The 27,899-nt window shown below is 39.1% G+C and overlaps 4 protein-coding genes across 9 annotated transcripts; 1 reads left to right on the forward strand and 3 right to left on the reverse strand.

Moving 5' to 3' along the window:
* Positions 1–375: 375 nt before the first annotated feature.
* LOC113527190 (uncharacterized) lies at positions 376–7,788 on the reverse strand. Of its 2 annotated transcripts, none has more exons than XM_026914760.3 (2): positions 7,558–7,788; positions 376–4,771 (listed from the first exon to the last, which is right to left on the reverse strand). In XM_026914760.3, exon 2 carries the CDS (start codon positions 4,759–4,761, stop codon positions 3,376–3,378), a length of 1,386 nt encoding a protein of 461 aa, XP_026770561.2. In that variant the 5' UTR covers positions 4,762–4,771; positions 7,558–7,788; the 3' UTR covers positions 376–3,375. The 2 variants fall into 2 exon arrangements, with proteins under 2 accessions (XP_026770561.2, XP_026770559.2); XM_026914758.3 differs by lacking the exon at positions 7,558–7,788 and adding an exon at positions 7,448–7,551.
* Positions 7,789–10,447: 2,659 nt separating this feature from the next.
* Positions 10,448–15,140, forward strand: syt15 (synaptotagmin XV). 2 transcript variants are annotated; one of them, XM_026914574.3, is made up of 8 exons: positions 10,448–10,743; positions 12,011–12,197; positions 12,353–12,459; positions 12,600–12,895; positions 13,442–13,612; positions 13,718–13,829; positions 13,941–14,153; positions 14,501–15,140. In XM_026914574.3, the coding sequence occupies exons 1-8, from the start codon at positions 10,737–10,739 to the stop codon at positions 14,647–14,649; spliced, it is 1,242 nt and encodes a 413-aa protein (XP_026770375.1). In that variant the 5' UTR covers positions 10,448–10,736; the 3' UTR covers positions 14,650–15,140. The 2 variants fall into 2 exon arrangements, with proteins under 2 accessions (XP_026770375.1, XP_026770374.1); XM_026914573.3 differs by having other exon boundaries at positions 10,453–10,743; positions 12,320–12,459.
* Positions 14,610–20,953, reverse strand: si:dkey-21e13.3 (uncharacterized protein LOC100150043 homolog). The gene is made up of 5 exons (XM_026914575.3): positions 20,347–20,953; positions 19,986–20,090; positions 19,302–19,424; positions 16,938–17,063; positions 14,610–16,094 (listed from the first exon to the last, which is right to left on the reverse strand). Exons 1-5 carry the CDS (start codon positions 20,348–20,350, stop codon positions 15,616–15,618), a joined length of 837 nt encoding a protein of 278 aa, XP_026770376.1. The 5' UTR covers positions 20,351–20,953; the 3' UTR covers positions 14,610–15,615.
* A 141-nt stretch (positions 20,954–21,094) lies between these two features.
* On the reverse strand, positions 21,095–24,247 carry si:ch73-127m5.2 (uncharacterized protein LOC561202 homolog). 4 transcript variants are annotated; one of them, XM_034309483.2, is made up of 6 exons: positions 24,062–24,247; positions 23,844–23,975; positions 23,536–23,637; positions 22,448–23,363; positions 22,062–22,191; positions 21,095–21,861 (listed from the first exon to the last, which is right to left on the reverse strand). In XM_034309483.2, the coding sequence occupies exons 4-6, from the start codon at positions 23,199–23,201 to the stop codon at positions 21,450–21,452; spliced, it is 1,296 nt and encodes a 431-aa protein (XP_034165374.1). In that variant the 5' UTR covers positions 23,202–23,363; positions 23,536–23,637; positions 23,844–23,975; positions 24,062–24,247; the 3' UTR covers positions 21,095–21,449. The 4 variants fall into 4 exon arrangements, with proteins under 4 accessions (XP_034165374.1, XP_026770385.1, XP_053094866.1 ...); XM_026914584.3 differs by lacking the exon at positions 23,844–23,975; XM_053238891.1 differs by lacking the exon at positions 24,062–24,247 and having other exon boundaries at positions 23,844–24,055.
* Positions 24,248–27,899: the final 3,652 nt, after the last annotated feature.

A 27,899-nucleotide genomic window follows, 5' to 3' on the forward strand; every position in this document is an offset into this window, starting at 1 on the left:
CTGCTCACTATTCTATTTCAGCTGTAAGTCGCTTTGGATAAAATCGACATCCAAATGAAGTAAATGTAAATGATCAGACAGGAGCTAGGGGCTCTGTGCTGGTGATGTGGCATTCACAGTATTGCATGAGCCTTAACCATGGATTTAATGACAAGCTGCTCCTCATGTGTTTTACCAGCAGATGGCATAATATAAAATGAAATAGAAATTCACCCCAGATGGGACACCAGTCCATCAGAGGGCACCATGCACACACACACACACACACACACACACATACATTTACACACTCATTCACCCCCAGAGGCAATTAAGCATAGCCAATCAACCTACCTTTTACGGAGGTGGGAAACCCATGTGGAAATGGGGAGCACCTGTAACCTGAGCCAGAATTCAAAACCAGAATCCTGGAGCTGTAAGGCAGCAGTGCTACCTGCTGTGGCACCATAACGCTCACAAAACTAATTGCAGTTTTAAAAAAACTAGGGAAAAGGTATCTGAATCATTTAACACAATATACGGAACTGGTTTGGGTTCTGGATGTTATATAACTGGTTTGGGTTGTCTAATGTGATTAATGTATGAATGGTTGGATTATACTGCAATCATAAGGGGATCCAGATATTATTTTTCACACTGAAAGAGGATGCTGTCTTTAAAGTGTTTGAGAAACCTTGATGTAGAGTGGTGGTTCATGCTAGGATTATGTTCTGACAGCATGTCATATATGAAGTATGAAGTGTTACAAACTGTGTTTAAACATTGTCATATTCTGAGATTAATGATATTACAGATTAGTAACAGTCTTTGGATGGAGTGTTAACAAACACTGACAAACTGATTGAGTTGTTGTGTTTACCCTAAACAGTGAAACATGATACAACAAGCACACCACAAATGCAGTGAGACGAGGTGCTCCAGTACTGTATACTGTACAATACCAGAGAATGTGCCTGATCATCCAAATGCTTAAAATGTCAGTGAAAGGACAATGGAAATGTCCAGAGCATTTTACCAGAACAATATTCACCAAGTTAACAGGATCCTCATCTGCTCTCTCACGCTTTCTCTCTAATGTTTCATGCAGAAACAAACATGCTCTTTCAACATGTAAAGACAACCACATCTGCTTTTGTATGCCATGCCACATCGTCATGTATTTTATGTACTCTGAACAGAAGAATCAGCATTTAGGATTCATTTTTTCAAACAATTTATTGTTGCAATTATTCACACAAAAGCTATTGTTAACACTTCCATTATGCAACATATATTAAGATTTTTATTAGACCTTTTACATTACTTTATTATTATCTATTGACAGTGAATCACAATGCTTTGGTCTAAAGAAAGGTATGATTTGCTTTGGCAAAAGAATAAAGCTGTGAGTGCACTCACTCATCGTCAAAATACACATACACACAACATACACAAATGCATTCTCATCAATGACCTGTTTCAGCTTTTCACCACGCAATTTAATTGTATAATATAATTGATTCAACAATTAATGCTTCAGGTTACACTTCCTTTGAATCTAGATATTCCATTAAATTCCACTAAAAATACACATTAAGAAGACATTAAGTTGAAGTTGGACTCTAAAAGTAGAGGCTAATTCCATAATGGTGCAATACTGACTAAATCAAGTTGGTCTGTTTTCCATCCATCTATCCATTTTCTATACCGCTTATCCTACACAGGGTGGCGGGGGAGCCTAGACGCCTATCCCAGGGGACTGGGGGCACAAGGCGGAGGACACTTAAACTTAATGCTTAAAGATTAATTATTAAGAGAATGCATTATGGAGAAGAGAAACAAGGAAATCAGTAGACATGGTTTCCAGTATTTGTTTATCTAAGTAATTAAGCTACACCGCCATCCACTATAATAGGAACACCTGTACACCTGTTCATTTATGCAGTTATCAAATTAGCCAATCATGTAGAGGCAGCAGCTCAATGCATAAAATCATGCAGATACAGGTCAAGAGCTTCAGGTAATGCTCACATCAAAAATCAGAATGCGGAAAAGTGTGATCTCTGTGACTTTAACCGTGGCATGGTTTTTGGTACCAGATGGGCTGGTTTGAATATTTAAGAAACTGCTGATCCCATGGGATTTTCACACACCATAGTCTCTAGACTAAAGTCTCTCTTTACACAGAATTGTGTGAAAAACTAAAAACATTGAGTGAGCAACAGTTCTGTGGGTGGAAACACCTTGTTGATAAGAGAGGTCAGAGGAAAATAGCCAGATTGGTTCGCGCTGCCAGGAAGGATATAACTCAAATAAGCACTCTGTGGTTAGAAGAAAAGCATCTCAGCATGCACAAAACATTGAACCTTGAGGTGGATGGGCTACAACAGCAGAAGACCACATTGGCTTCCCCTCCTGTCAGCCATGAACAAGAATGTTGGTCACCTGGCCTTTTTCTAGTCTTCAACTGTCCGGGTTTGGTGAGCCCATGCCCATGATAGCCTCAGATTCCTATTCTTGACTGACAGGAGTGGAAGCCAGTGGATCACATTTTTTCCCCATTCTGATGTTTTATGTGAATACTAACTGAAGCTCTTGACCTGTATCTGCATGATGTTATGCTGCTGATTGGATATTGACTGACTGGATAACTGCAAAAGTGAGCAGGTGGTACAGGCGTTCCTATTAATGTGGACAGTGATTGTATAATCTTCATTACTTCAAAAACTTAATAAAATTGTGTTTTTTATGTTTCCTAACAGTGTAAAAAATTACCAAAATATCACCACCATCTTACATCTTACCATTACAATCTTATGTTAGGTTTGAAATGAAGCACGTACATAATTTAAATCTATACCTGCTAGCAGTTATAATATAAAGCATAATAGATATCATAATCTTATTTGTTCTGTCAAAACACAAATAGTAAATTTAATCATAATCTATACTTTACAATAAAGTCTTGACTGTGGACTTGTAAATCTGAAAATGCCCTTTAATAAAGGCATGCAGGATATATACAACAATGTCAATCTGAGAGTTTGTGATATAGCCAATTGCCCTATGAAGTTACCCATTTTTTCCAAATACATTTACCAGGTTTAGATTTGACTCAGGTACAATGTACGTGTGTGTATGTTAGTTTCAAGTATTGCCTTATAGCTGTTCCTGAGTGTAGAAGTCCAGAATCTTGCCTCTTCAAATTTCCTCAGAGAATTTATTAGTTCTCTGCTTCAAGAGTAATAACTGATTAATAAGCTGGGATTTTAAGCGATGAACAGATACATACCCTGTCAGGTGCTTAGACTTCATCTGCTATATTAAATCAAAAAGTGCTTAAGAGGTAAAGAAGGCAGTTTACATGCTTATAAGCTTACAATTTCATTTATCTCCTCAGTCTTCTACAGCAGTGGAATGCGAGCAGCATGCTGGACCACACAGTAATCGCACCACACTTTCACTCTTCCTCTGTCGACTGTTTTGTTGCATTGAGGCACCATTATTCTCTGCAGTTGTTTTCTTCTGGGCAGCAGCAGCAGCTGCTGTTTCTTTGATCTGAAGCTCTAGATGACGCTGAATGGCCAGGCCAAGCTCCTCTGGGTCTACAGCTGCCCCATAGACCTCCCATGTCATTCCCTCTGCATCCCACTCCACCTCCTTTACTGAGATCCTGGTCTCCACATCCTCTCCATCTGGACATGTGTTTGAACCTGGACAAGATGTCATGCAGATCTCAGGGAAAGCATTGGAGAGGGGAGAAATAAGGGAATCTGTAGACATGGTTTGCACCCCAACTTCTCTGAAGTCCTTTTGAGATGTCATATTGCAGGCATCTCTTACTGTCCGATGGCTAAACCCAGACTGTCTATTTTGGTCTACTCTGAAGGTAGAAATGTTCTTCCCACATGTTTCAGGTCCATAGCAGTGACCCGCAGCCCGATTGTTTAGTCCCGTCTCACTGACAGAGGACACCAGAGGTGGGAAACCACGCCAAGGTGAATGGAGTAGTGACCTTTCAGGTAAACAAGAACTTCCTGCACCGGCTGGCAAAGGTAATAAATGTCCAGAACAGGGCATAACATGACAAGTGTTTTTGAAGGAGCCAGCGTTCAGTACATTATTAACACACGCAGACCTGCATGCTGGTAAATGGTGGCTCTCACCCTTAAAGTGACTCTGTGTACAAAGTCTGTCATCCATCCCTTGCTGTGCAATGCTTTGTGTATTCCTAAGACAGAGTCTGGTGCCTAGAGCGGGAGACAACATTCCATAAACCATTTTGTTACGGGCTTTCAGGTTTTCCTCTGCATGGCATTGGCAACATGACTCCCTGTCCTCTAAACAGCCCATCCTTAAATCCCTGTGCATTGACGGGGAACATGGTGCACACCTTTCAGCAGTGTATACCTGCTGAGAGTCCTCAGTGATGCTCCAGGGTCGTGTGGCTCTTCCACACCAGATAACAGTCTCTGGAGCAGTACTACCACCACCTATAGCTATACTACGATCCTCAATCTCCAAAGATGAAGGCATGCCCGTGACAGAGCCTCCTCTACTGGAAGGCCTCTGAGGGTAGCCTGCATTGCTGACACTTTTGCGGAGATGCTGCCGGCACCAGGCTAGCTCCATTCGCTGAGCAGAACCACCGGCCACGTCTGAGGAACTCTTTGATAAGGAAATAATTGGGTGCTCATGATCAACCTCCATCTCTGCGCGGGCAAAACCAAGATGGTTGCTAGAGGGGTAGAGTCCAGATTCAAGGTGCTTTTCCTGTGTCATATCGAAAAACCTATTGGAAAGAAAGGTTTGTTATAACTTGTAACTTATAGCAATTCCAGTTCAATCTTCAGAGAGCCAATACTGGGCACAAAGTGTGAGAATTCACCCCAGATGGGATGCCAGTCCATCGCAGGGGACCAGCAATATCAGCTGAAAAAAGTATATACTTTAGATACCAGCAATGACTCTCGGACTGATTTGCCTAAGGAAAAAGGGAGGAAGTGGAGCATTCAAGAAAATCAAACATAGGCCACAATTTAAAAATGAAACATACACACATACTGTACATGTAAATTAACATTTGTTCAATCAGGTGTGTCTGGAACTGTATGTCCTTTTGTTTTTAGTATAAATGTAGAAAAAAAACTTAGGTAAAGTTAGACAAGCTCTTACTAATTGATCAGATTACAGTAGGCTAAGAACAAGCTGAGCTTTAGGATTAGGCACAACATGTGTACTTCATTTACACACAAACACACAGGTGGACACACTCTGCAGAGTGACAGTGAGAGAGTGGGTAGATCAGGACACTTCTTCAGACTGAAGGAATTGGAAATTAAGGAGGTACAGGAGGAGGCAATTACAGCCAAAGAAAGAACATGCTCTTTCCATACTATTTATACACATTCCGATATTACGTAGTCTAGATGTGTTTATATCACAGTTCAGTCACTTGATCACAACTGTGAGTGCGCGCACACACACACACACACACACACACACCAGAATTCAACTTTGCTGTATTCTGAGCAATTGTTTGTTAGTTCTGGATGCTAATACTTCTTAAAACAGAGTGAAACAAAAATGCACTTGCATATACAGGCTTTTTCATTATACAGCACATTAAGCTAAAAATCATCTTATTAAGGATGTAGCACACTGACACAAATTAAGGACAGAGGTTCAGTCTAACCCATCAGACCAATAACAGCCTTTTCTGTAAGTAATTATATACACCTTTCTGTTGTACAGCGCGTACAAATGGCTGGCCTCCTAACCATAGTAATTAGATACTATATATCTCACAAATCATTAAAAGAAGCCTATAAAACAAAATAAATATCTTGTTTCACTGGTCACTTCACTAGTGTGATATTAAGCACTATGAGTCTGGTAACATTCTCATGAATCCTGTGTTCAAGGTTACAGCACATGCCTTATTATTGACACAAGTCACAAGGGTACATAGCTTGTTCATTCATTCATTCATTCATTCGTTTTCTTTCCTATTTTCCTGGTGGGGGTTGCAGTGGCAACAGGATGAGAAGATCAGATCAGACCTCTCTATCCCCAGTCACTTATTCCAGCTCCTCCCAAGGGATCTCCAGACGTTTCCAAGCAGACTATGAGCTGTAATCTCTCCAGCAGGTCCTGGATCTGCCACGGGACTTGCTGGAGATTTGTACTGCTCACAAACATCTGTTCATAAATAACTGTGTATAAAACCATGGTAAACACTTAATGCTGTAATGCACTATAACACAGATTCTGGTATAGTATCTGTACCATAGGTTATAATGCTTTATAACAAAAACACTTTTTCTTTCTCAAATTGTACTCAATGCAATTGTTCATGAAGCAAATTTATGAAGCAATATAAGTGAAATCACATCTAACTGCTGATTCCCAAACAAGTCATACACTGTTGTAATTTGTTGTAAATTGTAATTCACATTAAAAAGATGCATTATAACTAACTTTACTTAAAGCCTGTAATGCCCTGGCATAATACTCCATATATTTTATTTATACTTATATAAAAGATGAAGTTGAGTACAATTAGTGCAAAGTGTAAGTATAATGCATTGTAATAGGCAGTACAAGTACTACAAGGACAAGTACCAGACCTGTGTTATACTGCATTACAACATTAATGTCTACATTGTTCTATGAACAGATATTATAATGTATTACGTACACTGATATTATGAAGTCAAATACTCAGGTATTATGCATGTAAATATAACTACATACATGAACATTTATAACTACATATATGATCATTTATACGGAGTTGTGCCAGGCATGATAAGATATAAAGCTATATGACATGTTATAAATGCATTTATAATGCATTATAAATACTGGATTCATGAGATGTGTGAATTACTATGATTTTCATGATTGAAATATTTATAGGCAAGACTTTGAGGTATATGTTTGTAATCATAAATCGCAAAATGAATTAAGTTCTGAACCAAAAGGTTATCACTCATAATAAACCAAAAACTTCCTTAAATCAGCATGTGTGTATTCTTAAACAATATCTGCTGCAGTTTAATAGGGTAGAACTTAAACAGGAGACGACTCAACTTTGATATGTGGAGTCAAGAGATTATTTTGTAAACATAAATGCTAGCAACATGACTGAAACTCCAGTAATACACATGCTGACACACTTTATCTATCCAAGGCCATTATGGAAAGACGTAACAGTTGTCCTTCAGCTAGATCTAAAAATACCATGTTAGATGTTTCATATCAACTCACCACATTATCTGCATCATAGAACACATCCTCTGATTGAGCCCTAAACCATAAACCTGTCCTTTTAGTCACAGCCTGAACACACAGACTCAGAACACAATCAGACTTATGGATCACAAAAAGAAAAAGGAAGGTTTCCTCTCCTCACCATTATGCTTTCTTTCTCCTTTGCATACACTCTTTACTTCCCTTTACTTACTGTCAAGTCACCTTCCAGTCTGTACTGCCAGCTGGTAGAGAAAGCCTTGCACAGGTAAGTCCACATCCACTCTCCTATCTCACACACATTCACACTTCACATATACACACCTCCCACATTCCCCGGTCCAACTGTCTGGAAAGCTTTCACCTCAGTCCCTCTTTCCCCTCCTCCTTCTTTCCTCTTCTCCTCCTGCGTGATCTTGAAGAAGTGTACGAAACGTAGCACGAGTGAGTGTAGTGTTGGATTATCGCCTTCAGTCATCTGATTACAAACCACAGGCTCTGCCTGTGAGAGACAAATCCTCGGTGGAGGGAGGAGGGCTTGAGGTGGGGATGGGAGGGTGGTGTTCAGGGGATGGGGGTGGGAGTTCACACTGGAGAGAGTGGAGGTGTCACAGGAATACACTACAGATGTCAAAGCAAATCAGTCAGCCCCCTGTCTCGGCTGCAACCACCATCTTTCAGCTCATTGTCTTTCCTTCCTTGCTTACTAAATCCAACAGAAAGAAGCACAGACAGCTGGTTAGTTGTACAATGTCTTGTTCATGTGCTACAACCTACTTTACTCCCCTTTTACTCCTTTCTTTATTTTTGCTTTTTCACTGTCCCCTTCTCACATACCATGCACACACATGCAGTCGCTGTCTCTTACTCATCCAGTTTCAGCCAATCTCTCTTCTCGTTGCTATAGAAACAGCCATGCTCAATGGGAGCCCAATGAATTTTCATCATGACATTTTTAAGGTTGCCGTGGGAACAATGAAAACAGCACCTTAGAAAACAGGTTTTGAAAATAGAATGGGGCCTGTCATGAAAACATTATGCTCCACATCATTAATGCCATCGTGCAAGTGTCCTCATGTGAACAGCTAAAATGAATAGCATAAAGCCCTAAATGTGCCTTTTAGACATACAATATTGTGCAAAGGTCTTAGGCACCCTATTTTTTAGTAAAAACTTTGTTGTATTAGCTTTCCAGCACAAAATTAAATGTTATAGAAAATGTTTGTATGTCAGTAAAGAAAGCAGCATATTACATATGACCACTTTTCAGACAAAAAGCATAATGAAGGCTCCTGGGTTTTGCTTTGTTTTATGATATTTTCATTTTTCATATCCTTAGTGTACTATCACTCCTTTTACAGGGGAAAAATGTATTTCAAAAGTCTATTTAACTCTACTTAAAAGGCCCATATAAATGTCATGTAAAGGAGCTTTGTTGTAATATACAAATTGAAACTTATCAAAAACCTTATGGTTGCTGTGAATTTATGGCATGGGCATTTCCCCTTTTTCCAGAGTAAAATAATAATACTGATACTAGGATTTTAAATCAAATACAAAAATTCATGCACATATTGACAATTTTATGAGGTCCTGTGAAGTCAAAAGTCTGAGATCACATTTTTAAAAAAATGAAAACTGGAAATAAACAGAAAGTTTTAGGCTTCTGGAAAAAAAACAAAACAAAGTATATTCAAGATTCTGCGCTATATAAGAAAATTTGTGACACTGACCATGTTAACTCTTTTTCCCTTCAGTCTTATTCCTTCCATTGAAGCCCATATGTTCAGATGATTAACCAATGGATCCTCAGTTTTTACACGCTAACTTTTGGAGTCCATACCAGCTCGAGTGCACATGGTCATTAAAGCAAATGGAGAACATACAAATGAAATTCTGTCAGTCAGTCAGTCAGTCCCTCTCTACCATGTGTGGAAAGAGACATCCATATGACCACTGCTGACCAGGTGTATCAAGAGTATTAGGCACTGTTTTTAAGCAATGTTTTTAGAGATTTAAACACTGTGTAAACTTACTGGCCACCTCATTAGACACACCTTCCTTGTTAATCCACCTTGTAGGTGCACAGTTACAGACCATGGCTCCACTTTTTCCATGCACAGTGCATGTTAATGGCCATCATCAGTGTCAGATTCTGACCACAGGACTGCTGTTGGCTGGAGTTTTGGTGAATGCACTGTTCTCAACCTAGCAGTGACAGTGAGATGGTTATAAACCCCAGCAAAACTGCTGTGCCTAATAAATGAGTACTAGTGAGACACAGACTCCCATAGCACTGTCACTGCTGTGGTGAGAAAGAGAGTAGTCCATCACCCAAGAGCTGTTCAGTGAGGGAAGAGGTGGGTTGTGCATAGTAACAGACAGACTGCTGACAGTAACCAAAGTGCACATACATGGTAGATTTACAGGAGATGTGAGTATAAGGTAGTTGGGTATAAGTAGTTGAGAGTATTGTAGTATAAATACTACAATATAGTATTTATAATATACAATTTGTTATTTACCTGTTTTCTATTAAAAGTAGTGTGGGAAAAACTGACAAATGGACTGATTAAAATCCTGTTAAGTGTTCTACTAGTATCCCTGTATCCCAGAGTTGATCATTAACCTTCCGTGAATGTAACAGACTGGCTCGAGCAAGATATTACAGAAGCAGTAACAATGTTAGTCTGCTTGTAATAATTAAACCCTGTATAGGAATAATGCTGTCACTGAGCCACCATAATGCCATAGTCAATGTATAAACATGCCCGTTTTGATATATTACACAATAATACAAATTAATAAGCGTCTAACTGAAAAGGTGGCATGTAAAATCTATCACGTGTACATTGCGTTAAGATTGCATTAGACAGTTTGTGAAAGGGTTGCAGTAGTTTTTATAAAATGAAGATAGTTGATATTTGAGACTAGTATTATTAAGAAGACTAATTTACTTGGCTTAGATTTTTCCTGATACATAGGCACCATTTTGTATCACTCTATGCACTTGAGGTCACAAAGCACAAAGACCTACCTGATTCTAAAATGTGTGGCACTAATAGTCAAAGGTTTTACCAAAACTTTGCCCAGAAGCCTTTCTTCATATTGAGTTGAAGCACATAACAAATAAAGCAGTGTGGGTGAGAACACAGCAGATGACACTAATCTGAAAAATTTGAAGTGCAAGATTAGATTAGAATGTTCATAGTCAAGCCACTTGTTTAATATTGGTTGTTGTACAGAAAATGCCAGGTTTAAGCGTCAGTCTCAAGCCTGGTGTGTAATGTAGCCTCTGGATGTGTGTGTTGATTAACCAAGTAGAGCAGTCTCAGGAACACTGTGGTAATCAGACCACTGTGGTCTGATTTGTGGCCAGACTCAGAGACAAGAGAGCTGCTGAAGAAATGTATGGAAGTAGCAGCAGTATGGGACAATGCAACTCATAACCACACAGAGAGGGATAAAAACAAACTGGAAGTTGGTGGTGGCTTTGGCTATTCATGGCTGGTAAGTAAATATCTGGAAAAGGTTTTATCTATAACAATATTTCTTTATTTGCTTATTGTAAAAGGTTTCTCTGTAAATAAATAAAAAGTCACATAGTAGCTACAAAAAGCTACTGCAGTAATGAGAAAATGGGGCTCACAATCAAAAAAGGGATAAGACCAACCTGGAATATGGTATTGGCTTTGGTCATTCATTACTGCTAAATAAGACTATCTATTATGTGGGATCACAAATACAACAGGACAATGTTTGTGAACCTCAACTATTAACTATGAACTATTATTGGGTGCTATACGTTTTACTTTCTTTCATTATTAGGGACAACTTTACACATCAGTAGTTAGACAATTAACAAGGATGGGTTAGAAACAACCATTCACATATTAAGTGAGATTAACAATATTCAGAAGTCTGTCTCGGCGTCACTGTTAGCCATTCCAGATGTAACAAGTGTCATCCTAACACCATGTGTCTGGTAGTGCAACCTTCAAAGAAAGGCAAATGGTTGGTGTTTCTGTGGCAAAAAACAGAGACACCACACATCAAGTCATGTTTCTGACAGGTTCTCCCTCAGCGCATCCACTGATACGTCTGTTACACACGTAATAGAGTATTCTGTCTTATGAAAGAAACCAACAACATCACCAGAGCATCCAACATCAGAGTGCAAAGTAAATCTGAAAAGTGGTTGATACTAATGATGTCTGGTAACTTTTTCAAGTATTTAACTTGCAAAAATAAAGTCATTAATGTGCTCTGGTCTTATTCCCATATGGTACAGTGACGTATTGAAGGACATTGTTACTGAGTTGCTGAACCTCTAAATGGTGCCCAGAACTAAACATGGGCAGTAATTTCAATACATTTTGGGTACATTTGGTCTGTTGAAGTCCTCACTAATCCCAAGAAAGGGTCATTCACTTTTCTAGAAATTTGGTGCATAGTCAATGTAAGTCCTTACCTTGTTAGGGCCCAGGTTAGTAAGCAGACATGCTGGCTAAACTGGTCATCTGTTAGTTGCCTTGAAATGTCACATGTTCCCACAACTAGAGGCAGTGTCTGTCTCTGACATTGGAAAGTATAATGAGGGGGGAAGAGAGTACTTAACATAACATCACTAGTAGTAGCAAGCATAATCCAAAGCTTGGTCTTCTCAATTATAAACCCCTTTACACTTAAAGGGACCACTGTAAAAGAAATTATCACAGAACTTAGTTTAGATGTACTTTGTGTGACAGCAACATTATTCGATTTTCTGTTCCATCAGATCCCATGGTAGCATTGGCCACTGGTCTATCTGCCGTACTTCTCTTTCTTTTGCTGATTGGCCTGGCAGCATATCTCTTATGGAAGATGAGGCAGGTCCAGAGATGGGACAGACAACTGATCAGCACTAACCCAGTTATTCCGCCATGCACGCCTGTGCTCCAAACATCACAAGGTAGCAGCTATGGGTGTGTATCTGATCTTACTTTCAACCATCCCAATCACAGTTGCTCAGGGAGGTGAAAAGTGCAATAAAATATGCCTTAAATCAATCAGAGTGTAGATTTAACACTGCTCTCATGCATCATAGTTTGGCTGAAGTTCCCTTCTTTCTGCCTCCGAGTTTCAAGAGTTCATCCCATTCAGCAGTGCCTGAAGGGAGGGAGGAAGAGGAGCAATGGGAACAGCACCCACATCTGCATGCCCAGCGTGGCTCTCTAACAATAGGCAGTAGGTCATTCTGAGACCTGTGAAGAATAATGTGAGAAGGATGTTAATCGCTTTATTATTGGATTTCTCTCAATTCTCATTTCTTTATCTCTGTTTCCCCATTCCCTTTGCACTCTTTCTCTGACTGTATGTTACTGGAGGCTGGTTCCCACTGGGCAGCCTGAGGCCAGATCTGTACCAGCTTCCCGAAGAGCCAAGTGAGTGGGCACAGCCCAGTGGCTCCACTGTACGCCTGTGTTTCGCTGTGCAGTATCAGCAGGAACAAGAGCAGCTGGTGGTCTCCCTGCTCCAAGCTGCCAACCTGCCTGCCCAATGCCAAAGCAATGCCACTCTGGTCAAACTGCAGCTCCTGCCATCTGAAGATCGACACCATCGTCAGGCCAAGGCCCGGTGCAAAGGCTGTCAACCACAGTTCAATGACACCTTTGTGTTTCAGGTATACCAGGAGATGGGTATAATGTGTCTTGAGTTGCTTTAAAGGAATACTCCAGAGGTTTTTTTGTAACCTAATCTCTATCCACTGCATTTGTAGCACCTGGGCAATTACTATAGAATGTAATTTGAATACATAGCAATATAAGGTAAATTTAAAACTACAACTGTTATATTCTAAAAACAAATGTCTTAGGATGGGACAGATATGAAACAATGTTTTATCAAAATGGTGCTTACATAGATTTATGCAGCTATTCAACACTGAGGCAACTGAATAAACGTTTTGTAGTAACTGTGTATGATTAGGTGTAAAACTGAAGCACTTCCATGCTTACTCTGAGCTATATTGATTACTTTGTTAATGCACAACTACAAATTCTTTCTTATTTCTTCTTGCTTTTTTTTTTTTTTTTTTTTACTTATAGAGATTAGACTGATGAACACAATGAACAATATGTGTCTTATTTACTTCTCCAGCAATTGTCCTTAGACTTATACTGTAAGTAAGCCATAATGAGAATTTATTTTTTATTAATATTATATTAAGGTGTCTAATAACAATGTGGACCAGTTCACTCTACGCATGAGTTTGTACAGTGTGGATAGACTGAAGAAGCACCACCTGGTGGGCCATGTTCTGTTCCCTCTCAGACACTCTGAACTGCTAGAGGCAGCTGGCAAAGTCCTGTGGAGAGACCTTGAGACTGAGAGTGATCTGGTAGACAAGAGCCAATGTTTACATCCAATATTTGTCTTCCTTTATCTTATTCTAAATGGTATAGATTGAAGTTTTTGTGCCATACTGTTCTCTGTCATGATGCAGCCCCTTTCAAAGCACGGCAATATCCAAGTGTCTCTGAACTACAGTCAGTCTCTACAGCGCCTCACTGTGGTTGTGCTTAGAGCCCGAGGACTCCAATGTCCCAGCAATGCGGGTGAGATGCAGTAATGTCAATTATACAAAAGAACTTAAATTAGAACAATATCATCATATAAATGTACATCATATAATGCACAAAGGTTTCACCAATAAATGGCTTGGACAGATGTTTCTGTCCAGGTTTCTCTGCAGATACACACTCAGGTAGTGAAAACAAAGTGGACGCCAGGAGCCAGAGGCAGCAACCCCACTTTTAATGAGAAGCTGACTTTCAGGCTTCTCCCTCTGCAACTAGATGCAGCCTGCCTGAGCCTGGAAGTCCAGCAGGCAGCCTCTGAAGAGCCTGCTGAAGTGCCCAGCTCCAGGACCAAGGCACCAAGTAAGTCATGGAGTCACGTCAAGCAAACAGAAAACAATATCATCATTAGGACTTGATCAAAACTCCATGCTTGGTTGTGTCACCGCTGTTCCTTTAATTATTCTGAATTTGTTTCTAGTTAACTGGTGAAAACTTAGCTTACTTATATTAATTTATATTTACTTATATAAGACTTATATTATTGCTGCCCATTCATACATCTATGGGTCCTATTAAACAGTTAATGTCATTACATGAATGTCATACCAAGTAAATAAATGTAAATGTTATTATAAGTATTATTCACCATAAAGTGCAGCACCTTTGTTTGAATCAAGTCAATCTCTTCCGTTTCTACCTCCCCACAGTATCACTTGGACTCGTGGTCATTGGGCCTTTTATGTATGCCAGAGGCAGGGAGCTGGAGCACTGGAATGAGATGATCAGTAAATCGCAGGAGCTGGTCAAGCAGTGGCATGGACTGGGAGCAGCTAACAACACTCACAGACCAACGTGAACAACACCACAACCTGAAGTTCAAGAGAAAGGACAACATTCCCTTAAAATATTTAATATATTTAACCTAAGCAGTCATAAGCAGATGGTAAGACAACTGTAATAATAAGAGTAGTAGAAGCAGACAAGTTGGAAAAGCTATAGCAGAAATATAAAACATATGTGTATGTCAGTTCTGAAATGTCATACTTAATACATAAGAAAGGTCATGCTTTAAAAATTAAGAAATGTCATATTTAACACATAAAAAGCTAGATTTCTTATTATCATCTATTCATTTTTCAGATGTGTGTACAAAAACAAAGGTTACAATGGTAGAATTACAACTACATTTCATTTTACATTTTTTTTCTGTAATCATTTGACATATTGATGAAATAGAAGTGAATTTGCCTGTAACCTCTGGCAATATTATGAAAGCAGTGTATTCACACACTACGGTTAGTTTTTAAGGACGTGAATGCTTTTTATGAATACAAAGCAGTGAATTTGGTTAAGCCTCTTTCTGCAGTTGATCATGGAATCCAGTAGTGTAAGGCCTCTAAGATACAGACAGACTGATGCAAACAACATATTGCACCTTAGCCTCCATCCCATCTTAAGCTTAGCGCAAAGCAAAAAAAAAAAAAAAAAAACTACTAAATTTCATACAAATACAGTCCTTTCAGGGATTCCTCAAAAGTCTTGCCTCACAAAACACATGCCCATGGTTATCTAGGTTAGAATGCTTTCTGACTTGACAAGAAACATGACTGACAAGCAGATAGAGATGTCTCCTTATCCTGATTGTCTGGATGCTGGTGGTCCACATCTTTTTCTCTCCATTTTTTTCCCCATCATCTGTTTCACCAAACATTCTTGCTTAAGTAACAGTTTTAAGGTTTTCTACTTTTGATAAATTTTTCCTCAAATGAACACCTGAGCTGAACATTTTTCCTAAAATGCACACCTGATATGTAATCTATCTTCATAAGAAAGTGTGAAACAGTGCTGTCTTCAGACGACTCCTGTTCTTAGGAATGTTCCTCATAGAGTACTTTATAACCTTGTAGAATTTGGGGAAAAAGCCCAAGTAGGTGAAACTTAGCAGGCGCCGTTCAGTCTGTCGTCTGTTGCGTTCCTTCCACAAGAGAGTGGAGCATTTCTGCACCACTTCCACACTTACTAAGTACTGTCCCTGAGACCACTGGTTTAGTCGGACCACTGTCACTGCTGACGCAAAGCCAAACGAATGCTGCAAGGTGCCATGGAACACATGCACTTTCTCGTCAAAATGGCCTCTCTTCTCCCAGACAAGTGTAGAGCCATCCTCTTCACCCATATCAGCCAGGTTACACAGAGCCAGCAGACAGGAGCTCAGCAAGGCCTCATTCTCAGAATACTGCAGCAGCACAGACACCAGTCTGGGGACAGCTCCCAGTCTCAACAGCCTGTCCTGCTGCAGATCTGCACAGTAATCAAACACCAGTTAGGTACCAGGGTCTGTCTGTACAAGATTTACAATGTAATGGCCAGAAATAATAACTTGGATAATTTAAAAAATTTGCAGGATCATAGTGCATTGATAAAATACAGGAGTACTCAAGAGTTTTGCAGCCAGGGACTCCTTTTGGTGTACAAACTTTTTTCACAGTTTATCACAGCACGGATTCACTTCATGAATATACCTGAAGTGAATGGAATTATTCAAACATTAATATCTTTAAACAAGTATGTACCATCAGGTTTATTTAGTGGAGCTTTCCACCGGAAAACTAAAAACAGTTGTTAACATTATTTATGCTTGTTTTTAAGTTTAGCATTATTTAGTCTCAATTAGTTATTCAATTATACCTTCCTAAAGCATATTATTCAGCAACCTTTTAGAAACTTTAGTGAAACTAAACAGGAAAAAAATGTAGTTACAAGACAGAGGAGTATAAGTACAGAAATTGTGAGACTTTGTTGTTGTAATTGGCATAAATCTAAACTTATCTGATTCAAGTAATTGCAAATAGGCTTACGACAACAAAATAATTAAAAACAGCTAAACCATTAGTAGTTTTAGTGAGTTATAAAATGGCAGATTCCAATTTGAGAACCAAGACTTACTTTAGTGCCTTGCGGAAGTAAGTTTCATGCAACAGGAAATGCCTGAGTGAACTTCAAGAAGTAAAATAGTATTGATATCTATAGCCCTTTGACTGTAGCTAAAATGTGCGGTAAGAAAAGATTTTCACTTCTCTCAGTATATAAGGTCATGAAATGAAAGAGGCTTTGTATTTGTAGTCAAGAACACTGTTCACTCACTGCTGTCACAGCAGATTCTCCCGATGGCTCGGCTAACATGCAGCAGTAGCTCAGGGTTCTCACTGAGCAGCAGAGTCAGAAGAGCAGATACAATTCCAGTCTCAAAGCAGCTGTCTCTGAAGGAAGCTGAGAGTAAACACCACAGAATGAAAAAGTATTGGTACCCAGCATCTCCTTAAATGAATGATCCAGTGTTTTTTTTTTTTTAACCTAATCTCTATCCATTACATCTGCAGCATATCTGTGATTATCATAGACAATCATTTTGGAATGGAAAAGATTTAAAATGAAAATTTTAAACTCATGTATAATAGAAATGTATGGGCTTTGTAAGGTTGTCAGTAAAAAAATATATAAAACACATAGTTTTGTAGAATTTTTGTAAATTCTTCAGTCAAATAAAGTCCCCTTCAAAAAGTATTGGAACAGCAAGGCCGATTCTTTTGTTTTTGCTACACACTGAAGACATTTGGGTTTGAGATCAAAAGATAAATATGAGATGACAGATCTGAATTTCAGTTTCACTTCCTGATGTTTACATTTAGATGTGTTATACAACTTAGAACGTGGCACCTTTAGTGGCAGACAACTCAATTTTTTTGGTGAGCAAAAGTATTGGAATATAGTCTTAAAGCAAATAAAAGTAAATAATACTTAATATCTAATTTGGTTGAATAACTGCATCAAGCCAGTGACCCACTGATATCAACAAATTGTTGCATTCTTCTTTTTTGATGCTTTTCCAGACTTGTTCAACATTTTCTTTCAGCTGTTGTTTTTTTGGGGGTTTCTCCCTTTAGTCTCCTCTTCAGGAGATGAAATGCATGCTCAGTTAAAAACCTCCCACTTTTTCCCCCTGATAAAGTCCTTTATTGTGTTGGAAGTGTGTTTTGGGTCATTGTCTTGCTGCATGACGAAGTTCCTCCCAATTAGATTGGATGCATTTCTCTGTAAATTGGAAGACAGAATGTGACCTGATCAATGTCTAGTTGTTAGTACACCAGTGGTTCCTTTCTTTTCAGGACATTCCAGATTGTTGTATTAACTATGCCCAATGCTTGTGCAATGGCTCTCATAGATTTCCCCATTTTTCATAGCTTCAAAATGGCTCGCTTTTCTCCCATAGACAGCTCTCTAGTCTTCATGTTGGTTTATCCTTTTTAACAACAAAGGCAGTCTTCACAGGCAAAACCCAGAATAGACATTCAGAGCTATTGATTGTTCAAACAATCAATCTAACAGGGCACACCTGAGCAACAAGATACACCTATCAGTCACGTGTTCCAGTATTTTTGATCACATGAAAAATGGTGTGGGTTCAGACAAAATGTGCCATGTTCTAAGATGTTTAACACATCTAGATGTAAATATCAGGAAATGAAAGCTGAAATTCTGATCTATCATCTCATATTCATCTTCTGATCTCAAACCCAAATGTTTTCAGTGAACAGCGAAAACAAAAGAATTAGCCTTGCTGTTCCACTACTATCGGGGCAGACTGTATGTTTGTAAATAAGCACGATATCAGTATAATGTGTATTAAACGAGGGAACTACTTATTTTACAGGGAAGAATAAGCGGCTGTGTAATACCAACAGAAACATGTAAACACCTTATTACCCAAGTTTCAGCATGATTATGCCCAGCTTGCCGGAGAGCATGTGTAACTGGATTTACTTGCTCCAGTGCTCAAAATTGGAATAAAACTGTTTAAGAACTGCTTTAGTAAGACAGTCACTCACCTCTGTCTATGAATGTGGTATATTGTATTATTTATGTTACACAATTCAAACGTTTATTGACGGAATTCAACAATGGCCCTTAAACTTCCACTGTAAGTGGGTTACTAGCAAACCTTATCTTTTCTGTGGTTATCACACATATACAACATACGCAGTAGATATAGTAGATATAGTAGATATAGATTATGTTGAAATCCATGGAGCAATAATGCAAGAATTAGTAATGCTGGACAGTCTATAGTGCAAAATGCTTCAACATTGTGAGAGCATTCTTTAATAACCATAAGCATGACTCATTTTTTCGGATAGCAAGGGGAAGTTCATACTACTACTTGGGTTCCACCACAGAGAAGAGTATTGATGCATGTCTTTTTTGTACCTTAAGAAATGATGGGTCAATTCAAGCCATGCTAGAGGCTTGAACGGAGCGTGGAGCAGAGCATTCTCCTTGGGCCTCTATCATGGCATGGCTTGAGCCTTTAGCAGGGCAGAAGCATGGCAGTTGCTGCTGTAAATAATGTAATCAGCTAATTTTTTCTGCAGTTTATGCAACATTTCTTGTTGCACCTACTGTATCACATTCCAAATATGCACATGTCTGAAGCACTGGTTCTCTGCTCACCCTCCCTGGAGAGCTCAGCCACCAGTCTGGCTGTGTGTACAGTGAGGGCGCTTCTCCTCCTCAAGGCCTGAGCCAGGACCGGCAGAATGCCACTCTTTACCACCTGCTCAGCTATGCTGCTCTCTGATAGGAAAGAGGGTGCACACACACACACACACACACACACACACACACACACACACAAACACACACCTACTCAGTAAATCTCCAGGGATTATCAAGACCAACAGATTTCATTAGGAGTTCTATACCAACACAAAGAACAAGTTTAGTCATAAACCATGTACCTCTAAAACATATCAATCCTGTCAAACTATTCACACTTAACCTGAACAAACATGAGGAATTAAGGGCATGTCTGGATCATGTTTACACAGGTGCTGCCGTCCCCAACAGCTGGCCATCTGGCCGTTTCCGTGTAAGAGGCTAATCAGTCCTGTCACTCAATGCCTTGAACAGACACAAATGCAGATTAAAGTGTGTCTTTGCTTTCCAGACGAGTCATAACTCCACCTTTAGCCTCTTGAACAGCCATCATGCATGCAGGATTGTTCAGAGGAAATGCAAATAACACATTCACATTTCAGCAATCTGTCCTTCTCAAATGCAGCTAATAAGTAGGTAATTTCTCCCTCCCTTTTGAGGTTAACAAGCCATGAAAGAGATTATATGTGGGTCACTCACCCCTCTTTACCGCTGCAGTCAGGAGTGTTTCTATGTGAGGCTCAAGTTCCTCCACAACCAGCTCTGTGGTAACACTGATGGCACCTAAAGCAGCACTGAGTGAATCTGAAGGAAAGAAACCTACATAATCAGGCAAAAAATAGACACAGAAATATTAACATGCACCAAGTTAAATAGGGCATTTTATATGACTCAATATATACTGAATAAAATACATCATAATCTGTAAGTGGAAACATAGGCCTGTGACACCTTGATGTGACATAATGGGGAAATATGAAGCCACTGAGTAGCACAAATACTGTCTACTTTCTTTTTATGTTTATACATCCTGCAGATCGTTAACATTTTTGTTACTCACCCATGCTGTGCTGGGAAGGTGGTACCTAACAGTCCTCCTGTCCATGTGTGCGTATCAGAGTCTCAGCTACACACAACATACAGGCATTCTGATGACCTTGCACATTATTCTCAGACATCCTGATGTACAAATTTATCCTGAAATATGCTTGCCCCGCCATCCTGTTTCCCTGTGTTTGAGCTGTGCTTTTTTTTCCCATACAGTTTCTTTCCTTCTCAATCCTTCCTCACCCCCACTCTGTAATGCACTCCAAATCCTAAATCTCCTTAAAGCTTCTTGGCTGATAGGTAGTCACTATGTTACTGCCATGCAATACACAGTGAAAGGCAAGTTTAAAATACGCAGTATTCTCATATACTGAGTATTTTAATACTCATTTGCATAATTATATTACTCATTTGCATATATATCTGGGATTCAGTGAGAGCCAATACAAATATAGCCAATGAAAGCAAACCAAATAAAACATAACAGAATTAACTGAATTAATCAAAAATAATAAATAAAGAGACTACACGATGCTATTATTAATACGCACATATAAGCAGTCTGAAGTACTTTCTAAATACAAGCTACAGTTGACCACTAATTCCTCAAATACATATGTACAATGAAAAAGGAAAAGAAGGTTTATAAATGGTCCATAAACCTGAAATATCCCTCTTCATTTCAAAGATGAGGTAATATTCCAAATAAAATGCACGGCGATGACAATAGCAGAATGAACACATTACATTTCATATTTCAATGACTTTTTAGACATGATTTTTTTATTCATCTGAATCATGCTCTGCACTTCACAAAACATCAGTTTTGATTTCTTTCAAGATTATAGATCCTACTTGTATACATTTGTTCTTCGTTAAAAGCAAAAAAGGAGGAATCTAACAAATAATACATGAAAAAAGCCTTTTCTTATTAAAAAATCCTCGATGATATAAACCTCTCACCTCTCCTAATGAAACCTTTTAGACACCCAAAAAAGAATACAGCACATTTAGATGAAAACATTTAAACAAAATCTAAAAAATACAAAGCTAAAATGTGCTTTAAGTCAACACTCAGCATGCACACGGTGCTCTCAGCGTCCATCAGTCTCAGGACTACGATAAACCCGTGCTGGTGGCGCCGAGGCCGCTCGATATGGTCTCATATCCTACAGACACCAGAGTCAGTACGCTACTCTCTATGTCTGTGGACTGCGGAACCTGCGGGTCAACAGTGTCCAGTCGCATCTGTTTGCCTTTCTTCCTGCCTCTTTTGGCCTTCTCTTTGGGTTTGCCATCCTCTACGTCGGTCTTGGGTTTACGTGTGCGTTTTCGGATCCTCCTGATAGGTGGCTCAGGTTTGGGATCTGTGTTCCCTGAGAGGATGCGTATCTGCCGATCAATGACGGTATCGATGATGTCAAGGGCAACGTCCATCACGCCATTACCGAGGCCATGAGTGACATTTGAAAACAGACGGCTGTTAATGGGGTCTTTGAAAACTTTCCGCATCTCTTCCAGATAATTCCTGAGAGACAAAACCCACAAATAATTATTTACCAAAGGCAATATCACCAAGACATAGCCTAGTACATTATCAAAACCCTTTTCAGCATCAAATCATCTAAATTTAAATCTAGTATATCCGGATTTCTGTAACGAAATCTTATAAATATAGGACAAAAACATTTCAGCTATCTGCATACATTCTAGTGTACTACATTTTACCTTGTCTCAATTATTTTTGACCAGTGCTGCACCTGGTTTGTCTCTGGAAGTAACTGTTTTGCCATATTTTCATAATCCACGTACTGTAAGGCAAAGTCCTTCATGTCTTTACACAGTGCTGCTGTGTCACCTGTATAAAAAATTTCAATTATAAAATGTTTCAAAATGAACTCAAGGCAAGGCTAAGATATACTGTAGTACATTACTAAGTATTTAGTGTATTACATATGCTGTATATGTGCATTATGTATTTTATGTACATTAATTACAAATTACATATTTGATGTTAACTGGTTCAAACAGTAACATGTTATTCATATAAATAAAACCATTTCATTTCATTTCAGCCATGAGTTTCATTCCTGGCTGTAATAGCTGAACCTCACCCTCAGTGAGTTTGGAGAAAGTACTAGACACTGCCGTATTGGTGCTTGGTGACAGGCCAAACACATTCAGCGATTCCAGGAGGGTTTTTTTACTGGCTGGACCCCGACTCACTCTAGTGTAGGCAGCCAGAGACCTGAGTGACATCTTCTCTGGCGGCTCCAGCCTCCGTTTTACTTCCTCATAATGGATTTGGTACTTTCTGGCTTTTGAGCTCTTCATGTTAGGATCCAGCAGAGAAGCGACCTCTGCAAAGGGGACCTGCAATGATGATCTGGCACCATCCTGCGATACTGCAACACTCTCGCTTTGTGATGAGCCTTGTGAAACATGAACTAGTGATTGCCCATGGCTTTGAGACTGCATGTGGCTCTGTGATTGTCCATGGCTTTGAGACTGCACATGACTTTGTGATTGTCCGTGACTTTGAGACTGCATATGACTTTGTGATTGTCCGTGACTTGGAGACTGCATGTGACTCTGTGACTGGCCATGGCTTTGAGATTGACCCCGTCCTGGACCATGGCCATGCAATGAAGCCTGTACTTGTGATGCTATCTGAACTTGTGAAGTAATTGTATGTGGTACAGTTTGACAGGTGACATCTTGTGGTATGACTTGTTGCGTAATGATCTGCGCTATGCTGGGGGCCTGTGGTGTCTGATACATGGTTATGATAGGATTCCCAACAGTCACATGGACCACCTCACTGTTTGGGGGAACAGCAGACATGTGCATTCCAGAAGTTGGATCCATCTGCAAACTGTCCTCTGAGACAAACACGGTTTTGCTTGGTTTCAACAATGTAGTTTTAAGTATTTCTTGTCTCTTCTTGCAAAATTACAGTAACTAGAACAGTCATTTAGAGGGCTTTTGTTGCAGTGTGCTCAAAACAATGTCTGGCTCCCCCATAAAACACTAGAAACAAGAAAGAAAATGTTAGTTTTAATACATTCTCACATCTTTATAACTCACTTTTACTTACTTCAGAATAACTAACTATAGTACAATGTGTTAAGTGCAAGAGCAAATGACTAGCGTCACTGCAAGGCGCGCGTAAGAGAACTCTGGAGCAGGCGCGTGCGAATACCTAGGTATTGGAAATCCATGGATTCGAACCCAGGAGCGGATTTCTTCCTTTATCAGCGTCGTCTGTGTGCCGAATCAGTTTTGGAGTCGACTCTTGATTCGCCTAGAATCAGAGAATCGGTTCTTTTTAGGATCGACTCCCAGCCCTACAGATAACTAGGCGTGTGGGCTTTCGGTAACTAGGGAAATACTGAAACCCGACCTGTCTATTAAACTAGTAGCCTCAGAGGAAATACAGTAGCTAGTAGCTGTATGGGAACCTGCTAAACAAACCTTTACAGGATATTTTTAAGTACAAATAGAGCTCACTTGGCAATACAAGGCCACAGGGGCACACTTTAAAGAGGAGGATAATCCACTTGTTTTTATGAACACTGGCTGAGCAGGCCAAAGCCTCCACTGGGAAGGGAGTCTTGTTGAAATGTGATATGGCCGGCTTTCCTAAGAACGACACAATCACGCGTTACTTATGATTTACAGCGCTAGGCTTGAATCGGATGAAAGTTGCCGACAGTATTCTTACTCACCGCGCTACTGTTAGAGTCCTATTTAAACGGCACTGATCCTGGAACAGTCCATGGCGAACCGATCGAAGGCCTCCTTCTTCCCCGATGCTGTTTCGGCGGGTTGCAAATCAGCAGACTGGCCACTGTCGCCATAGCTCTTTGATCTCGCGTGGTCATTGGTCGATGTTACTGTCAATCAAGTGCCACTCGAACATTGTGTTGCAGAATCCAGTGTCAATCATTACGTCATTATAGATGGGCGGAACATCCGGGGCTTTGCCTGGTCCAACAACAAAGCCAGGAGCGGTGTAGTGGTTTTAGCCTCGACAGATAGTTATTAAATGGATTGAGTGTGCCTTATTTAGCTGTATACACAGCTAAATAATTATTAATTTAAAGTTATATTTTAATTACGGTTATATTTTAAACATTAAAGCTAAGTGTTAAACTAAAAATGCTATGTTGTGTTTGTCTGATTGGACGTTAATGTTTTTAAATATTGTCGTGTGTGAATGGACTACACAGTCTGATGCTGTCCAAAATATGCGGTGCTTCTGTAGATAAATCAACATCTTTCCTTTGTATATTCACTCACAAATTTTTATTATTTATACAAACCGCTAGATGGCGGCCTGTGATCGCATCTCTCTCTCTCTCTCTCTCTCTCTCTCTCAGCTGCATGGAGGGTCAGGTGTTGGTTTGCTAGAAAAGCATAAATAAACACTGCTTCTGCAGTCTGGAAACACATTGTGCAGGCTGATAAACAGGTCAGTGAGTCCACTGCAGTTCCCACTGTGTCAGAAAATGGCATGGATTTGGCATGGATGAACATTTGCACATTTCTGGAAATTCTGGAAAAGCATGGAATTTAAAACAGAATTTAAGAAAAAAAAATTTGGAAAAAGCATGGGTAATCCTTTATTCTATGCTGGTTCTATAGGGCAGTGTGGTAGCAGTGGTAGTGGCAGCTCAGTGGTTAAGCTGTTGGCCTGCTGGTTAGAAGGTTGTGAGTTCAAGTCCCTGTGCTGTCACTCTGCTACTGATGGACCTTGAGCAAGGCCCTTAACCCTCAACTGCTCAGTTGTATAAATGAGATAAATATAAGTAGCTCTGGATAAGGGTGTCTGCCAAATGTCATTAATGTGATAGTAACGGGTAATTCACAGGTACTTATACAGCAGATACTATGCATAATCTAACACTAATAATAAACAAGTTCATTTAAAAAAAATAATTATTGAGATTGTTAAGCCTGGTCACAGTGTCTCTGTTTATGGAGGAACATTTATGGAGTCTCCTGTGGCAGCACTTTGTAACGCCGGGATTTAAGCTGTTCATTTAAGTTTAACAAAGTTTTTATAGCTGCTATAATGTAAATGATAACAAGAACTTGTTTTGTGGATATTCCACAACATTAAATGTAACTACAAACAGTTAAAAAGTACAATGTGTTATTCATTAATAAATAAATATAATTTTGTTAAATTGCTGTATTATAAAATGAATAAAACACTTCTGGATGTGCTGTTAGAGGAAAGTAATCAGCTTTGGGGTAATAACCCCGAACACCACCCTGTCATTGATTGTTTTCCTCTAACAGCACATCCTGCTGTGTTTTATTCTTTACATATCACTTAGTTCATAATGATATGATCAGCGCACAAATATCAAAAGAAAGGTTAGGAAACAGTGTGACAAAACCTAGATATTTTTCAACATTTGGCCACAATTTTCATAAACATATAGAAACCTGGTACTGGTAAGTAAAGCAAGTACAGTAAGTGGTTGTTTCCAATTTGAACCTTAAAAATATGTTTCGTTGTCATGGTTATTTGCTTAAATATATGTTAGCTAAAAAGAACTTAAAAATATTTGCAGTTCGTTGAAAAGGAAAAAAAAAACCATAAAGTCTTTTGTGAAATATAGATGATCTTTTCACAATTGTGTTCATGGAAAAGATCTAAACCTTGTCATGGCAATTGGGAAAAAGCAAGTTAATCACCCTGCATAAATTAATTCTGATGCTTTAAATGTAAATCTGCTCTTATTTTCCCCCTGATATTTTCATTATTTAAGCACTTTGAATCTAATCTCTATTTTGGACATCATGATTGGTTAAGGACATTAATGCAATGGTAATTGCATCAGTGGTGAGATTAAAAACAGAAAAAAATCCATGAAGCCTCCTGTTTTTTCCATAGCCCACCCCGCTTCAAACACTATCACACGACAACATTCAGAGCCCCTGCGGCTGCCGGTGATAAATGATCTGCCTCTCATCTGCCTCCACACTCGGGACAGATGAGGATAATGAAAGCTATGGAACAAACTTCACACTTAGGCGTTTGTACATTTTATGGGATTCTACATTTTTACATAGGACCCACGTTTTTTTTTTATTTTTATGAGTTGATGCACTTTACAAAGATTGTTGTTGTTCAAAAATCATGTTAGTTCTTCTGTGAACGTTAACTTAAAATGGAGGTCAGTTTGGATATGTTTTTTTAAGTCCTGCTATAATTATCTATAGCATTATCTATAACCCATCAGACAGTATAAGTAAGAATGTGTGTTTAATGTGTTTATGTCATGTAATGTATGTAATTAATGTATGTCTGACTTGCTGGCTTTGTCTGTTTAAGCCTTTATGCCTATAAGCCTAAGTTTTTTTCCAGTCTACACTGATGAAGATTGATATAGCCTGTAACTGAGGTCAAAGCAGAAGCATTAGAGAACAATGACACCTTGGCATAAACTTGTATAGGTCTTGGGAGTTTCTTATCATGACTCTTTTGATTTTGATCCCTCTCATTGGTTTTCATATCAACTTTGGTAGGAAGTAGCTTTGGTTGGAATTATCTTTGACATAAGGAATTAACCTTTCTGGCCTGGGAGTTATAACAAACACCAACCCTACATGTGTAAGTGTACATGTTAGTGTGTACCTGCATGTTTGAGTGAATGCATATAAAAAAAAAGCTTTAATCCTGTGAATAAAGACTAAGAATATTAGCGCTATTACCCAGTGGTCTTAAGTGATTCACTAAGATCTTCAGTGACTAAACACAGTTTTCCTGCTGCTTCATTTAAAACCTTTCGACATGTTTTAACATTTAGCTTTCTAAACTCCTGCCGGGTATTTTTTTTTGTTATTGTCACGACTGTACCGGCAGCACAAAGACTGTTGTGTCTGAACAGTCCTTAAATTTGCAATGAGAGTTGGAGGGGCTGCCAGCAATTTAACCATTGTGTTGCCATGACAACGGCAGTATCTGTAGAAAATGTAGAAGATTCTGTCTACTCCATTAAAAGCAATGTTCATCGAGGGAGCAGATTACGGAAGCACAGAGGCAATGATGAGTGTATAAAGCAGTGTATTAGTGAAGAGGTCAAATGTGTGGGGGGATGAATGCATGATGTGAGAGTGGAATATATGCATGGTGGTGTGGGAGAGCTGTTTCAATCGGTCAGTGTGAATGCCCCTAGCAGAAAAGTCTCTTATGGGCATCCAGCTGTTGTTTGTACTGTTATATGCCAGCATGCTACGTCAGTTATTTGTAAATAGTACTAACTGAAATAATGTGTGCAATTTTGCATAAGGCTTTTGTATAATTACTAGAGGATATGTAAAATCTCTCTAACAGCACAGCTATAACAGCACTGAGTCTCTAACAAAATTAGAGATATTTGTAGAGCAATCTTGGTACATTACTTTAAGTTCTTTTATATTTATATAGGTTTATATACAGTATATAGCTTTGTGCATGTGAACTTCCCTGAGACTGGTCATTGATTTTGTGTCTCTTTGCCCGTTTCTGTGTTGATCTGAAAGTATGTTTCGCTTATCATCTTGTTGAGA

The sequence above is a fragment of the Pangasianodon hypophthalmus genome, chromosome 12 (assembly GCF_027358585.1).
Source record: "Pangasianodon hypophthalmus isolate fPanHyp1 chromosome 12, fPanHyp1.pri, whole genome shotgun sequence".
NCBI classification, from domain to species: Eukaryota; Metazoa; Chordata; class Actinopteri; order Siluriformes; family Pangasiidae; genus Pangasianodon; species Pangasianodon hypophthalmus.